The sequence below is a fragment of the Lithobates pipiens genome, unplaced genomic scaffold (assembly GCF_037356315.1).
Source record: "Lithobates pipiens isolate NorthernLeopardFrog02 unplaced genomic scaffold, aLitPip1_a1.2 Scaffold_16, whole genome shotgun sequence".
Taxonomy (NCBI): domain Eukaryota; kingdom Metazoa; phylum Chordata; class Amphibia; order Anura; family Ranidae; genus Lithobates; species Lithobates pipiens.
Genome location: NW_027507748.1, coordinates 119,987,154 through 120,002,616, shown reverse-complemented (window position 1 = coordinate 120,002,616; position 15,463 = coordinate 119,987,154). Strand labels below are relative to the sequence as shown.

At 40.8% G+C, this 15,463-nt stretch overlaps 1 protein-coding gene across 17 annotated transcripts in view; it reads right to left on the bottom strand.

Moving 5' to 3' along the window:
• MYO18A (myosin XVIIIA) overlaps positions 1 to 15,463 on the bottom strand; it is a 449,667-nt gene that overhangs the window by 280,510 nt on the left and 153,694 nt on the right. For 2 of the 17 annotated variants that reach the window (XM_077480378.1, XM_077480379.1), the window contains exons 1-2: positions 12,017 to 12,070; positions 3,943 to 4,680 (exon numbers count right to left, since the gene is read on the bottom strand). The exons of the other annotated variants lie outside the window; for them this stretch is intronic. In XM_077480378.1, coding sequence (XP_077336504.1) covers positions 3,943 to 4,455 — 513 coding nt within the window. In that variant the 5' untranslated portion in view covers positions 4,456 to 4,680; positions 12,017 to 12,070. Of the gene's footprint in view, positions 1 to 3,942; positions 4,681 to 12,016; positions 12,071 to 15,463 lie in introns of those variants that run through there. 17 annotated transcript variants of the gene reach the window in all.

The following is a 15,463-nucleotide window of genomic DNA, read 5'->3' as shown; positions in this document are numbered from 1 at the left end:
ATTTTGTCCACAGAGCAGGGTGGCGCCCTGCCTGCCTCCTAACAATATACTTGGGCAATACATTATTTCACATGGAGACATGGCTATATAGAGATAGAGTCCGTGTTTAAATTGTACTGATAAAAGATACCCAGTGGGGCCATCTAATTAAGCAAAGAAATTTGTCTCCGAGGAGGAAATTAGTCATATATTAAAAAGACAGTAATAATGTCCTCCAGTTATTCCTGAAAAGCTTTCCCACCAGACACATTCAGTAGAGAGACCGGATAATGGCTCCTGCTCCAAAGGTCACTTGTCTGGGAATATGAGCCTGCAGAAAATATCCAAGAACCAAGCCTGATCTGGGCACTTAGGAGCCAACACCTAAGAAAACAAAAAAGGTCCTAGTACAACGCTGCCTTCCAGAACAGAGTTTTTTGTGGTTTTACATCTCAATTCCATCCTCAAAGACGTAATAGGCAAAGGTGGCAAATTTCTTTCCACCCTTGCAAATCTTTCTTTTTTTTGGATTGATTGGGGGGGGGGGGGGGTTACCTGGGATTTGCAATGAAATCTCTACTTTGCAATAAAGTGATTGCTGTATATAGCACAGAAATATAGTCAAAGTAAAGTGGAGATAATTCTGGTTCCTTTTGTACCCATCAACTCAGCAGAGGATGACCCCGGATGACACATGGGCTTCACTCAATTACTTCAATCATAAAATGCAATTCCCCACTACTACAGCTATCACTAATACTCAACCTTAGCAAAGCTCCCTACCAGACAAGTTTAGTCAAGAACAACAGGCAGTTGAAGTTATATGCAAATCTCAACTTGTTTAGTGGTCACTGATACTATTAGGCACCAACATGAATGCTTGAAAAGCTGGAGGTGGCAAAGCCAAGCTTTACCTTTAGAGAAAAAAATAAATAAAAATCACAACCTGTATACAACTTAAAATCCCTGCATCTATGACCATACTAATTATATTTGGCAGAATGGTTTAATAAAAAGGTAACTTCGGCATAAATATTTTTAAAATTATACTGGAAGTTTGAGGTGCCGAGGAAAGGCCTGTGTCAAATGGCTTTTGCTTGTTTCCAACAGGCTTAGTTCTCCCATAAAAGTCTATGGGAATGCAAAACTCACTTGAAGCAGATCAAATGCCGCTTAGAAGGACATTAACTACAGGTCAAATGCACACTTTAGTGAATTCACGGCCCCAAATTGATGTTAAACTGTTATCAACACAAGCCTGCTTGCTTTTAGACAGAATGTGCCTGATTGAAACTTCAGAAGAAGCCATCCTTAAAAAAGGAAATAAACAAAATTTTTTACTTGTACCAATAGGTAAGCCTATAATAACTGTACTATAACTATAATTTCTTGTAGGTACTGTGAATATTAGGGTTGGACTGCTACTAGTATCGGTGCCGATACTGAGTATTTACACAAGTATCGGTACTCATGCAAATGCACCGATATCTGAAACCTATACTTTTAGGATTGGTTCTTTGAGAAAAAAAAAAAAAAACAACAAAATGATAACTTGAAAATAACAAATGTCAGAAAAAGGTTTAGTTGTTAAACTTTTTTCAAGTATACACAAAGTCTATTCCATTGACAAATTGTTACAATGTTTATAATTAAGTTCAACTGATAAAGAATGTTTTGGTTCTTGGCAGACTGCCCGGTTTTTCTCTTCCTTTCTTTTGGCTGTGGCTTCAGAAGAACAGAGAGAATTCTTTGCTTAGAAAGAATTGTGAAACACTTTAATCACGATAACGATTCTTGACGATTAATTGTGCAGCTCTACTGCAGATCAAAAAGGATGCACAAATGTTCCTCTGTTTAACCCCTTATAAACCCTTAATTTACTCTAATCAGTCTTAACTCCCTATTCTTTATTTAATTATTTGCCTGCTTTCTTTGTTCATGTCTATTTTATAAACGATAAACAATAAACAATTAAAATGCCAGCTCTGCATTGAGAACTGAGCGATCAAACACCATTAATGCTCAGTCCCCTGCCCTCACTGGAGCGCTGGTCTGTATATGGGGAGGGAGGAGCTGGCTCAGGCTCTCAGCCAATCACTAAGAGGCTGAGAAGGGTGCTGGTCTATGCAACTGGGTGGATCGCAACCATATGGACAGGGATCTTTCTCAAGCCTGGATTGGCTCAGTGATTGTCAGCCGATAGCAGGCTTTTGCCCACTGCTAGCTGAAAATTGGTCATAGGCTTGCGGAACGAACTGCACATCTGTGATCTACAGGAGGAGAAGTATGTCCACAAAAGCTTTGCCATATGTCTCCTTTAAGATTTACCTGGTTAAAAAAGGCAACATATTTGCTAAATCCTGACCATTATTAAGAAGGTATGTGAAAACTGCTATATACATTACCTTTATATAAAGGGTAAATAAACCCAAACCTAATATTTCAGATAAAGGCGTCCTCTAATGGATTTTTCCACTTGGCTTGTTGCATCTCACTGGAGGACAACTTCAATGAGATCTTCCAACTGGAATTGCCAGTTGCTACACACAAAATACCAAAATCTATTTCCTGCTGAATTCTCCAAAACGAGGGAAATAATTAAACAGGATAAAGGGACGTCATTATAACAACAGGTGGGGATAGATGATGTGGGAACTCGATTATAGGGATCTTGCCAACAAAGTATTTGGAAGGGAAACTGGACGAGTCGATGTCCAAGCACATACTTATAACTGAAATATTACTTCAGGTGGACGAACCCTTTAAAGATAACCATTGATTATGTAAACTATCCTACAGCAACTAGATTCAATTTTTATCAACAAAACAGCTAAAATAAGTAAACAAAGAAACTAATGATGCAAAGGCCAACAAACGTAAACAAATTTGGCACGTGCCAAACTTTTACAAAGCACTAAACAGTAATGCAAAAACAGCTCAACGCATCAAGAGGAATTTCATTAGAAACACACCTGTTTTGAGAAAGGACTTCCACGTTTTTGAGTGACAGCGGCAGTCAGCGGCTTCTGAGACCTGGGGGGTGCAACTCCCTTCTTCAAAGAAGGCTGAGCAAAGGTGGGAAATCATTTAAGAATGACCAAATGTACCTTTGTGTGGGCAAAGGCCAAGCTGAAGCACAGCGACTGTACAATAGTCAGCATTGGGCTTGATGAGCAGCATATCCAACAAACTATTCTAAGCTGCAAGCTCTATATTTAATTGCTGAAAGCTGAAAAATAAGCTAATTACATACATACCGACTAGAGGAGTAAACAAAGAGCTCAGTCACTACAAGATGGCACTATTTGCTGCCCAGACAGCTCTACAAAGATTTGTTTTTATTCATGCAAAATAAGAGACAAAAGGATATTCAAAGAAGCCAAGAGACTGAGACTTTAATTGATACCAATTGAAAAGGTTTGGTAAGGGTTAAGCTCTGGCTTAAATTTCTTAGTTGCAATGGCTACCCGACCCTGGGATTTATCCAGCCCTGGAAATTACGCTAAGAAGCCAGAATGGGATGTTGAAGATAATGGAATTGTATTTAAGTAAATTAATTTGTTAAAGGTTAACTCCACTTAAGTGGGAAAAATTTGGTAAATAAAAATATGTATATAATTTATACAATTGCGACACAAACGTCATATTGTAATTGAAGGTTATTAAAAATTACTTTTCCTTTTTAAACTGCAGCCACTGTAATTTTCTGTAAAATGCAATGCAATATGGCTACCTGGAGGTGTTCTGTACACAGATGGTATACAGAACAATGTACATAGATCACCCATAGGGTCATTTTTTTCTAATTAACAAAAGTGGAGTTATTCTTTAATGTATCATCAACACATTTAGTCAGTAAAGAACTCCATATCAAATACATGCACGGTTAATGGTCCAGGAGGGGTGTTGTGGTGGCTCAGTAGCGCATGCACAAATGTAGTCACATTGCACACACAGGAATACCTCTGATGCAAGTCCTTCAGTACTCTTCTGTGGAGCATTAGCAGATAAATCAGTGACGGTCTTTGTAGGCTGGTGACTTTCATTAATGGTCTTCTCTTCCACAGGAACAGGAGAGATGGGCTTCCCAGGTGTTTTTTCAACAGGAGAAATGGGTGGCGGCACCTTTTCGCCAGCAGGTTCCACTTTCTTCTCAGGGAGCTTAAGCCTCTGTTTATGTTCTTTTGTTCTACCTCTAGACATAAGGCTTGTGAGACCTACTGAAAGATCATCCTTTTGTGTCACCTCCTTTTTAGCTCCAGTTTTTTGAGTGGCAGGGGGAACAGGAGTTTGAGGTTTTTCCTCATTAGTGGAGTCCAAACTCTGTCCACGTGCTTGGTCACTTTTGCTGCCTGTATCTTCTTGTGGAATAACTTTCCTAACCATCTTTCTCACCACCTTTACCACCTTCTTTTTTGTACCACCTTCTTCATTATCTGCGTTCAGGGACTTTTCACTTCCTCCTCTTCTCAGCATAGTATCAGCTGGTTTGTCTGCAGGCAGCTTTGCATCACCATTTAGTACTGGCCCAGGGCTACTTACCCTTGCAGAACTCAGAGGCCTTTCTGGACTCTTCACCCTGAATGGACTTTGTCTTGGATCTGGACTTTTTGCTCGCAGTGGATTTGGAGACAGTGAATTCCTTGGAGATGAGGGACTACTAGAGGTTTCCTGCTCACTCCCTGGTTCGGAATTTTCAGACTACATTTTGAAGACATAAATTTTATGAGTATAAAACATAGTACTACATAAACAAAATTGTATGAAAATTTCACACAATTTCAGCTACAGTGGCACCAATTAAACTACCTACAACGTGAAAACCTTTCAAGATAACACAAAGTAACATTTTGTGACAGAAGAACAGTTATTTGGTTTTTCAAGAATACAATATTCTGTATATAAAAATTATGGTTAAGCTGAAACAAACAACTTCCTAAGCTTTCCTATACAGAGTGTTAGTGCAGGCAACGAGGAAGCTCCTAAGTAATCTTCTAAAATGTCCCACAGTCCCAAAACCCAGGCTATTATAATATGTGAATATCAATAAGTGTGCAGGGAGCCTACTTCCTATGCCTCCATAGCCATCGATGAGATAATACAACACACTGTTCAACCTATAGTGAAGCATGGATAAAAGTTTCAACTTCTACTAAAACCTTGGAAGTTTAGCAGCCACATTTCATTTTTTGGTGTTCAGGTTACCACCACGGACCCCGATTTAAGGGCCTATTTATGGTAGAAGGAAAGTTATTGTAGCTTTTTTTGCTTGGGAGGAAATTCATATCCAAGTAGTCTGAGGTAAGAACAGGCAAAAATAAAAAATGGTTTATTTTGAAAAAAAAAAAAAAAAAAGAAGGATCAATAAAATGGACAGTATTAATATAATTTTGGAATTTATAAATAAAACAAAATGTAACTTTCCCACAAGACAGCATTACATTAGCTTTAAACAAATGTTGGTAACCAAGCAAATTAGTAATTTTTTGGGTAGATTAATTAGCATTGTATAATAATAATAATAATTATTATTATTATATTAATACTGACAGTATTTCTTTTCTGTATTTAGGATAGAGAAGGGAGCTTTTATAGCTCCTGTCATTTTGTGATATTTGTGTTCCTCTAAAAGGAAATTTCCCTTCACTTCCTGTGCTACAAACACAAAAGGAAGTGAGAGGAAAACTATTCGGAGTGAGGGAAATCAACTCTCTTACAGCGTTGTTACCCAAACAAGTTTCCAATGGAAAATATCCCTCCTATTCTGGTGAAAACCCCAAATTCTGGATTATTCTTCTCTTTCAGTCCCAGTGACATCGGTCACCAGGACAAATGATGAGGGTGAATCCTCCCAGCAGGAACACAGATCATAGTACAAAACTACTAAGCTACTAATCCCGCATTACGCAAAACTAAAGGCTCCTGTAGGACAGCCTAAACCAGTTACCGTACTATGTGAAGAACAAACCTCAAAATAAAAACAAAAAAAGTGTCTTCCCTGACTGAACAAAATCCTCCTTGATTTGGGTTTCATACTTTCTCAGACACGGCTGCCTACAGTGGGAAGGTTTCCACAACAGAAGCAGTGCTGCCAATCCAGAAATCAGTAGGAAGCACCAAATGTATTAAGGTTCTAATAGACAAGCTAGAGGCTTGTGAATCAGTAGTGACCAGCACAAATACATTATATTACAAAAAGTATTGGGACACCTGCCTTTACACGCACATGAACTTTAATGGCATCCCAGTCTTAGTCCGTAGGGTTCAATATCGAGCTGGCCCACCCTTTGCAGCTATAATAACTTCAGCTTTTCTGGGAAGGCTGTCCACAAGGTTTAGGAGCGCATCTATGGGAATGTTTGATCATTCTTCCAGACACGTATTTGTGAGGTCAGGCACGGATGTTGGGCGAGAAGGCCTGGCTTACAGTCTCTGCTCTAATTCATCCCAAAGGTGTCCTATCAGGTTGAGGTCAGGACTCTGTGCAGGCCTGTCAAGTTTCTCCAGCCTAAACTCACTCCTCCATGCCTTTATGGACCTTTCTTTGTGCAGTGGTCCAAATCATTTGATATAGGGGGGATTATGGCTTGGTGTTGTTTTTCAGAGGTTGGCCTTGGCCCCTTCGTTACAGTTAGGGGAACCCTTAAGGCATCAGCGTACCAAGACATTTTGGACAATTTCATGCTCCCAACTTTGTGGGTACAGTTTGGGGATGGCCCCTTCCTGTTCCAACATAACTGCACACCAGTGCACAAAGCAAGGTCCATAAAGACATGGATGAGCAAGTTTGGGGTGAATGAACTTGACTGGCCTGCACAGAGTCCTGACCTCAATCCCATAGAACACCTTTGGGATAAATTAGAGTGGAGACTGCAAACCAGGCTCTCTAGTCCATGTCAGTGCCTGACCTCACAAATGTGCTTCTGGAAGAATGCCTATACCTAATGACAGTATGTATACCTGCTGATCTTGTCAGTGGTGGCAATGATTCTGCACTGATCCTGAATGCAGAGTAGAGGTGCCACTCTCTCATGTAGGCTGTGCCTGGTTGCACTACAGTGGAAAGTGAAGATGTTGCAGTGGGCGTAGATACGCTATATTACCAAAGTTTTAGGACACCTTCCTTTATTATGCACATGAACTTTAATGGCACCCCAGTGTTAGTACGTAGGGTTCAGTACTGCGTTTGTTCACCCTTTGCAGCTAGAACAGCTTCAAGTCTTCTGGGAAGACTGTCCACAAGGTTTAGGAGTGTGTTTATGGGAATGTTTCTGACACAAATGTGCATCTGGAAGAATGGTCAAACATTCTCATAGACATACTCCTAAAGCTTGTGAGCAGTCATCCCAGAGGAGTTGAAGTGGTTATAGCTGCAAAGGGTGGGCCAACTCAGTATTTAACCCTACAGACTTGGGCCCCTTTCACACTGGGGCGGTGGTTTTAACCCCAGTCAGCGGCCAAAAAAGGGTTAAAACCGCCCGCATAGTGTCGCTGCAGCGGCGCTTTGCCGGTGGTATAGCCGCACTGTCCCATTGATTTCAATGGGTATGAGCGGTGAATACACTGTTCCTTTCACCGCTCCAAAGATGCGGCTAGCAGGACTTTTTTCACCGTCCTGCTAGCGCACCGCTCCAGTGTGAAAGCCCCTCGGGCTTTCACAATGGAGTGAAAGGGGCCATTTTTTTCAGGTGCTATTTTTTGCGCTGTAGCGCCTGAAAACCGCCCTAGTGTGAAAGGGGCCTAAGACTGGGATGCCATTAAAGTACATGTGCCCCAATACTTTTGGTAATATAGTGCATCTACGCCCACTGCAACATCTTCTCATCCCACTGTAGTGCAACCAGGCACAGCCTACATGAGAGAGTGGCACCTCTACTCTGCATTTAGGAGCAGTGCAACATCATTGCCACCACTGACAAGATCAGCAGGTATACTGTCATTAGGTATACTGTGGCACTTTGCAGGAGGATAAAGAGAGAGGACAAATGCACTTATAATTAAAGTACAACTAAAGGCAAAACTTTTTTTTTTTAGTTTTGGATAGAGGGCACAGGGATTAGAACACCTGTCAGGTTTTTTTGTGCTCATTATAAGAAACATAAGGGGTGGCACTCCAAAATAACAAATAGGCTTCTTTATTCAATCCATACAGGTAAAAGACAAAAACACAGCTCCAGGACAGCCAGTTAACGCGTTTCACACGTCAGTGCTTATTCATAACTGAAAGCTCTCTGAACACTCACCCACTTAAATCCCAAACTGACAGATGAAATCAATAATTGGATCAACTTTTCACAGATATACATTTTTACCAGTCCAGAATAGTCCAGTTTAGTTTGTATTGGTGTCTATGCCCCTGTTAGGGATATTCACCTTCTCCATTTGTTTTGTTTACCATTATCATTGAAGATGAAAGTAAAAGAAAAACCCCTAATTTTGGGTCATTCCCAGGAAAGTAAAGAAGAAAGGAAATCTTGCAATGAGGACACTAGTTCTGGTGACCTGGGGGTCCCATAAGATTCCCCTAATTTGCAGTGATTTTCTCTCACTTCCTCTTTTGGCTGTGGGACAGGAAGTGAAGGGAAATCTCCCCATTTGGACAAAGATGGCAAAAATAAACCATACAGGAGTTATAACCCTCCCTTAACTCTATCCAAAAATGAAAAAAAAAAAAAAAGTTTTGCCTATTTTTCTATTTTAGGTGCTGCAGCACAAACTTTTTAACAAAGGCCACAGTTCTACTTTAAGCAAACCAAAACAGCAGCTGTTGGGGCGAGGGTGACAGAGAAGTCAGATCTCAGGGATAGACCAGCTGGAGTCACTGAGCCATAGATATAGCACTATTACACCATTAAAATGTCATCACAAACAGGGACATGGAATACCAGGGCATATCAAACTGATAACGTCTTACATCAAAGTTACCTAAAAGGCAAAACTATGATACATTACATTAGGCCTTATCCCTGGGTTATTCAATATAAAAAGACAACTGCTGGAAAACACTATGTAAGCTGTCACTGTTCAACTGCAGTATGACTGCAGTGCAGGGCTGCCGGACAGCCCCGCCGTGTATTTTGCTCTGACAATAAATATTCTGCTAGACCCATGGAAAAAATCACCTGCCCGATAATGTCATTACCATAGGTGTCAGCCAAGAAAAGCCACACACAGCTGTCACCATACACAACAGCCGAAAAGAGCCCCTTGACAGAACTGCTGCTAACTAATTTCATCCGCCCTCCTAATATGAGCTGCAAAAGACACACATGATTTTTATAAGCCGTTTTACAACTCGACACTCACTGCAAAGCCAATGGAGCATGCGTCTGTCAAAGAAAAGCCTCTGTACCTTTCTGGAGCCTTTTCTGACTGCCACTGAACAATCAAACACTAATGCAAGAGATGGGTACGCTGGTCTATCCAGAGATCAGGAGGAGGAGGAGGAGGAGGAGGAGGAGGAGGAGGAGGAGGAGATACGCACGGCTCAGTCTGGGCTGAGTTCTGAATGCCTGCACTGAGATTGCTCATCTGCAATGAGAAGTGGGATGGCTGCTCGAATAGAAAGCTGCTGACATCAAAATTTCCTCGGTTCGTATTGACCCAAGAACTTCAGTAATGTGTCACAGATCAGGAAATTCTTACCATCGAGCATTCTGTTCTCTCCAAACCTGTTGCTATTTAAAGCAAATTGCTGAAATTGTTTTATATCTATGCAGCATTGATACCAGCGGTCTTGATCTCATAGACAACTTGAATTGTACGCCTAAAGCCGGTCACTTACTGCAGCTTACTAATCATTAGACGTGGTAGCTAAAATAGTTTCCTTAATAGTTTCCTTTTTTTTCCTTTTGGCTTTATCCCGATGATTACCCCTGGTGATCTGGCCAGTAGCACACCTTTTAGTGCCCCCACTCTGGATGAAGGAGCACAGGGGGCACATTTGGACAGCAGCACTGGCAGTCTGGGAGGGGAGTGTTAGATGCACCACTAACAAACTGAACTCCGGCTAAAGCTTTATCTTTTTTTTTCTCTTTTGGGAAAAAGATATGTACACAAATAAAAGCTGACCATTGTAAACCCCTCTGCCAGTGGTAACTGGTTTGTCTCAACCCTGAAAAGATACATCTGCAAAATAGCTTGTTCTTTTGAAAAACAACAAGCTTCCAGGGCAGATCACTAGATAGAAGAAAACTTCAGCCAAATAGGAGGGAGCGTCCCGGAAAGTTTAGGCTCTCATGCGACATTGCTGTATCAAGATGGAGCTCAGGTAAGTATTGGGGGGGGGGGGGGGGGGCGGCTGCTGCACACTGAAGATTTTTTATCTTTACGCATTCTGCCTTTAGAACCACTTTAAGCCCATCTTACCGCACTGTCACAATGGTTTTGGTGGCTTAATAAAGACATTTCAAAGTAAAAATGTGGCTGCAAAACCTACCATTTAGATTAAAAACTGCTCCTATTTCCTAGCACGTGATCATGACTTAGGCTGGGTTCACACTGCTGCGGTGATGAGATCGGATGTGATTCGCACCGCACTGCAGTGCAAATCACATCCGATCTCTGTGCGATGCGAGTTCAGCCACACAGTTGGTATGGCTGAATTCGCATCACATCCGGCCCAAACTCGCACAGGACCCTTTTTTTGGTCCGCAGCAGAATCGGATCGCATGGGTGTTCACACCATGCGATCCGATTCCTGTCCGAGTTTGCAGATTGCACTGCGATATGCGAACTGATCTGGGGGTGTCATTAACTTTTCACTGACACTCCCAGCAGTTTGCATAGCGCAGTGTGAACTGCCGCCGGGAGGCAAGCGATGCGGGAACCCGCAGCAGATTTGCAGCGTTCCCGCATTGCAGCAGTGTGAACCCAGCCTTAATTCAGATAGTGGTGAATTGTAAGGAACACACATTAAAAGAAGCCCTAAACTAACTACATAAGATCAATGTCACAGTTGTTTGATATTATAGAATGTCTCTGAGATAAAGAATCAGCCCAGCAGCAGACCCCTTAAAAGGGGCTCCTTTATCTTAATAAAAATTAATATCTCTACGCGAACCTTGAAGATAGAAGATATGGGGTTGTGGAAATATATATATATATATATATATATATATATATATATATATAAACACAATATAAAAATGTTTATATATATATGCACACACACGTAGGTGGATGCAGTGCTGCATCTGTCCCCTGCTGCTTCTAAGACTGAGAATGGAGTAATCAAGACCACTGATCGCTCAGTTCTCAGTCTTCAGGGTCACCAGCTATCTGCCCTGCCCCTCCAGTGCTCTGTTCACTGAAGTACTGGGCTGAGGAGGGAGTGGCAACGACTGAGCCAGTCTAGGCATCTGGGTGGATCTTAACAAACATGCATGATACGAGGGGTGGGCATTACAACCTTCATGAATGCTTGTTCCATTTCAGTGACACACTTTGAAGTAAAACAAAGATCAGGGCACGTGTACCATTGAGAATCTGGTCAGCATTGGCAGCCTTTATTTCTCTCCTCACAGATTCACTTTATGGCCTTCCCATGCAGGAAAACAAAAAAACTCCCCATCCTTCTGCTTTTGGTCCAGACTGTGATGTCAAATTTCTCCTTTGCATCATGGTCTCCCCATTCCAATAGGTTTTACTTCTAATGAATGGGTCACAATTGTATGGCTGGTCAGACTGGGTGCGGAGGTAAAAATTGGAACATCTGATGGGTTGGAATTATTATTCTGTTGATCTCACATAAAATGGATGTGTCTCTTATTCTCTGCTATTCCTAAGAAGAAGGGTGCCTAGGCAATAACTGCCCTGAGGAAAGACCAATCAGAAAAGCTAACAACAATTATCTCTCTTACACAGATCTATTTATTTGGCTAGGCTGAGATAAATTGAAATTACATGTTTCTATCAACAGCACAGCGAAAAACTACCATCAACTGGTAACTCTAAAAAAGCCCAGGAAATGGTAATGCCATTGTAAATTTGTGCTTTCACTATGAGTGTACTACACCTTTGACTAATGCCAACTTACAGTTCCATTCTGGCTACCATTGTTTTTCTTTCCTAACGGTTTGTCTTCATCCTTGACCTAAAGTTTCAAACAGGGGCAGGAAAGTATAAAATCACTTGTCAAGTAAAAAAATTATGAAAAATAAAAAACAAATTTTGCAGCTTGTCACCTAAAAGACAGAAATCTGACAGCTTGGGCAGAGGCACGCCGGACAAATGCAGGAAAATACACAAAGAAGTGTCAGCCCTAAAGCTAGCAATCACAATGTCCGCTTTCCTTTAAGTGCACCTGTCATGTCCCTATAGTGCAAGTTTTTATTTTCTGGGCTAAATGAACACAGAATAAAACCGGAACACTAAATGGAGGACAGATACAAACATGAGATCAACATTAGACTTCAAAACTCTGGATTAGATGAAAACTCAACCTAATGGCTGTCAAATTAAATACCGGTATATTCTGTTTAAAACTACTACTAACGCAATAAAACAAACAACAATAAATAAAACATGCGCAGTGTCACAACACTTCCCTTTTGCTCCCAGAATGCAAAGCGTGAGGAAAAAGCCATGGCAGGGTAGTCATGAGCTGCTGGGTCCTAATCTGATTGGCTGAAGGAAAAAGAAAGAAGATCACATTCTGGACACCCAATTATCGCCATGTGATGACAATCACAATTAAGTTGGACAAAGCATGTCTATATACAGTCTGTTTAATACAATACAAACAGCAAAGAAAAATAATACACAACATTTGGACAAAATAGCTATTAATTGGTTACAAACTGCAGCTGAAAGACAGAAAAAGTTCTTTGCATTTATTTCATAAGCTTATGAGTCGGGTTCCGAGTCCTCCTACTTCACATCTCCTAAGCGTCTATTTTCTAGTAAGGTTGCACATCACAATAATGAGTCACTACTGAGGTTTAGTAGGCATTAGGGGTTAGATATAGGAACCCAATCCATTACCCCAGAAGTAAATATATTTGAGCACTCAGGCATGCTGTGTATGAAGGGTTCCAACACAAAGAAAGCACCTGATGTGCAAGCACCCCGAGGTGCCTGTTTGTGCGGACAGTGCTGAACAAGGCCAGTCCAATCACCAATTTTAATACACAATGCATTTCACGCTTTATTTTCTAAAATGTATAATTCAGCACATCCCAAAATCAGAACTGGTTTCTTTGTGAATACAGGTGTGTAAGTGCTTCCACCTTCTTACATCCCAGCTTTGACCAGTTGCTGAAGCCCCAGGTAACACGAAACGCAAGAGGGGGGAGTCGGCACTCAGAATGGCACCCAACAATGGTTATCGTTTATTGCAAAAACATGTATAACAGCTGTAAAACAGCCAATGGATTTCAGGCAACTTGACTAAGCTCTTATGGCCGACATGCATTGACTGTTTTAAAACTGTTATACAGTGCACTGAAAAAGTATTCATACCCCTTGAAATTTTCCACATTTTGTCATGTTACAACCAAAAAATCAAATGCATTTTATTGGGATTGTATGTGACAGACCAACACAAAAGTGCCACATAAATTTGAAGTGGACAGAAAACGATAAATGGTCTTCCAAATTGTTTACAAATAAATATCTGAAAAGTGTGGCGTGCATTTGTATTCAGTCCCCTGGAGTCAATACTTTGTAGAACCGCCTTTTGCTGCAATTAGAGCTGCAAGTCTTTTTTGGTATGTCTCTACCAGCTTTGCACATCTAGGGTGAATGTTGTGTCCATTCTTCTTTGCAAAATAGCTCAAGCTCTGTCAGAATGGATTGAGAGCGTCTGTGAACAGTAAGTTTTAAGTCTTGCCGCATTCTCAATTGGTTTTAGGTCTGGATGTTGACGGGGCCGTTCTAACACATGAATATGCAGTGATCAAAATCATTCCATTGTAGGTCCGGCTGTATGTTTAGAGTCGTCCTGCTGGAAGGTGAACCTCCGCCCAGTCTCAAGTCTTTTACAGCCCTTAACAGGTTTTCTTCTAAGACTGTCCGGTATTTGGCTCCATCCATCTTCCCATCAACCTTGACCAGCTTCCTTGTCCCTGCTGAAGAAAAGCATCCCCACAACATGATGCTGCCACCACCATGTTTCACAGGGGGTTTGGTGTGTTCAGTGCGATGTGCAGTGTTCGTTTCCGCCACATATAGCATTTTGCTTGTAGACCAAAAAGTTATATTTTGGTCTCATATGACCAGAGCACCTTCTTCCACATGTTTGCTGTGTTGACTTGTTATGACTTTATTTCAACAATTGCCACTCTTCCATAAAGGCCAGATTTTTTGGAGGCGTGCACGACTAATAGTTGTCCTGTAAACAGATTCTCCCACCTGAGCTGTGGATCTCTGCAGCTTCTCCAGTTACCATGGGCCTCTTGGCTGCTTCTCTAAATAATGTTCTTTGCCTGGCCTGTCAATTTAGGTGGACGACCATGTCTTGGTAGGTTTGCATTTGTACCATACACTTTCCATTTTGGGATGATGGATTGAACAGTGCTCCATGAGTTGTTCAAAGCTTGGGATATTTTTTTTTTAGAACCTAACCTTGCTTTAAACATCTCCACAACTTTATTCCTGACTGGTGTGTTCCTTGGCCTTCATGAGATTCAGATTTGTTCACCAAGGTTCTCTAACAAACCTCTGAGGGCTTCACAGAACATCTGCATTTATACTGAGATTAAATTACACACAGGTGGACTCTATTAGGTGACTTCTGAAGGCAATTGGTTCCACTAGGTTTTAGTTGGGGATATCAGAGTAAAGGGGGCTGAATACAAATGCACACCACACTTTTCAGATATTTATTGTTAAAAAAAAAAAAAAAAAATGGGAAACCATTTATCATTTTCCTTTCACCTCTCAATTATGTACCACTTTGTGTTGGCCTATCAATAAAATCATAATAAAATACATTCACGTTTTTGGTTGTAACATGACAAAATGTGGAAAATTTCAAGGGGTACGAGTACTTTTTCAAGGCACTGTACATGCTTTTGCAATAAAGGATAACCATTGTTGGATGCCATTCTGGAGTGCCGATTTCTCCTCTTGCGATATGGATTCCTTGTGAGCATTTGATGAATAGGCAATACTAAAACAACCTATGTTAACTGGAGACTTGTTCACACACTAAAGCCGGCCATAGATGGATAGAATTTCAAATGAAAATGTTTTAGAAAAAAATTGTACAAAAATGCCTGGAACATTTGAATGTCGCTTGGAAGATTTAATTTGCTTTAATATTAAATTTTGGAACAAACTAACTTTATCGAAGGCAAACCACATGCACGGTTAGAAAATTATTTATTTGAAAAAATTGTTTCTTCCTGATCCTTCAAATTGTCTCGTCATTTCGGTCAAATACGAATATTGATTTTGCCACTAATGAACAGAAAAAAACAAAACTTACTTAGAACATTCTTTTCCTAAGAATTTTCATTTGAAATTCTACCCATCTAGGGCC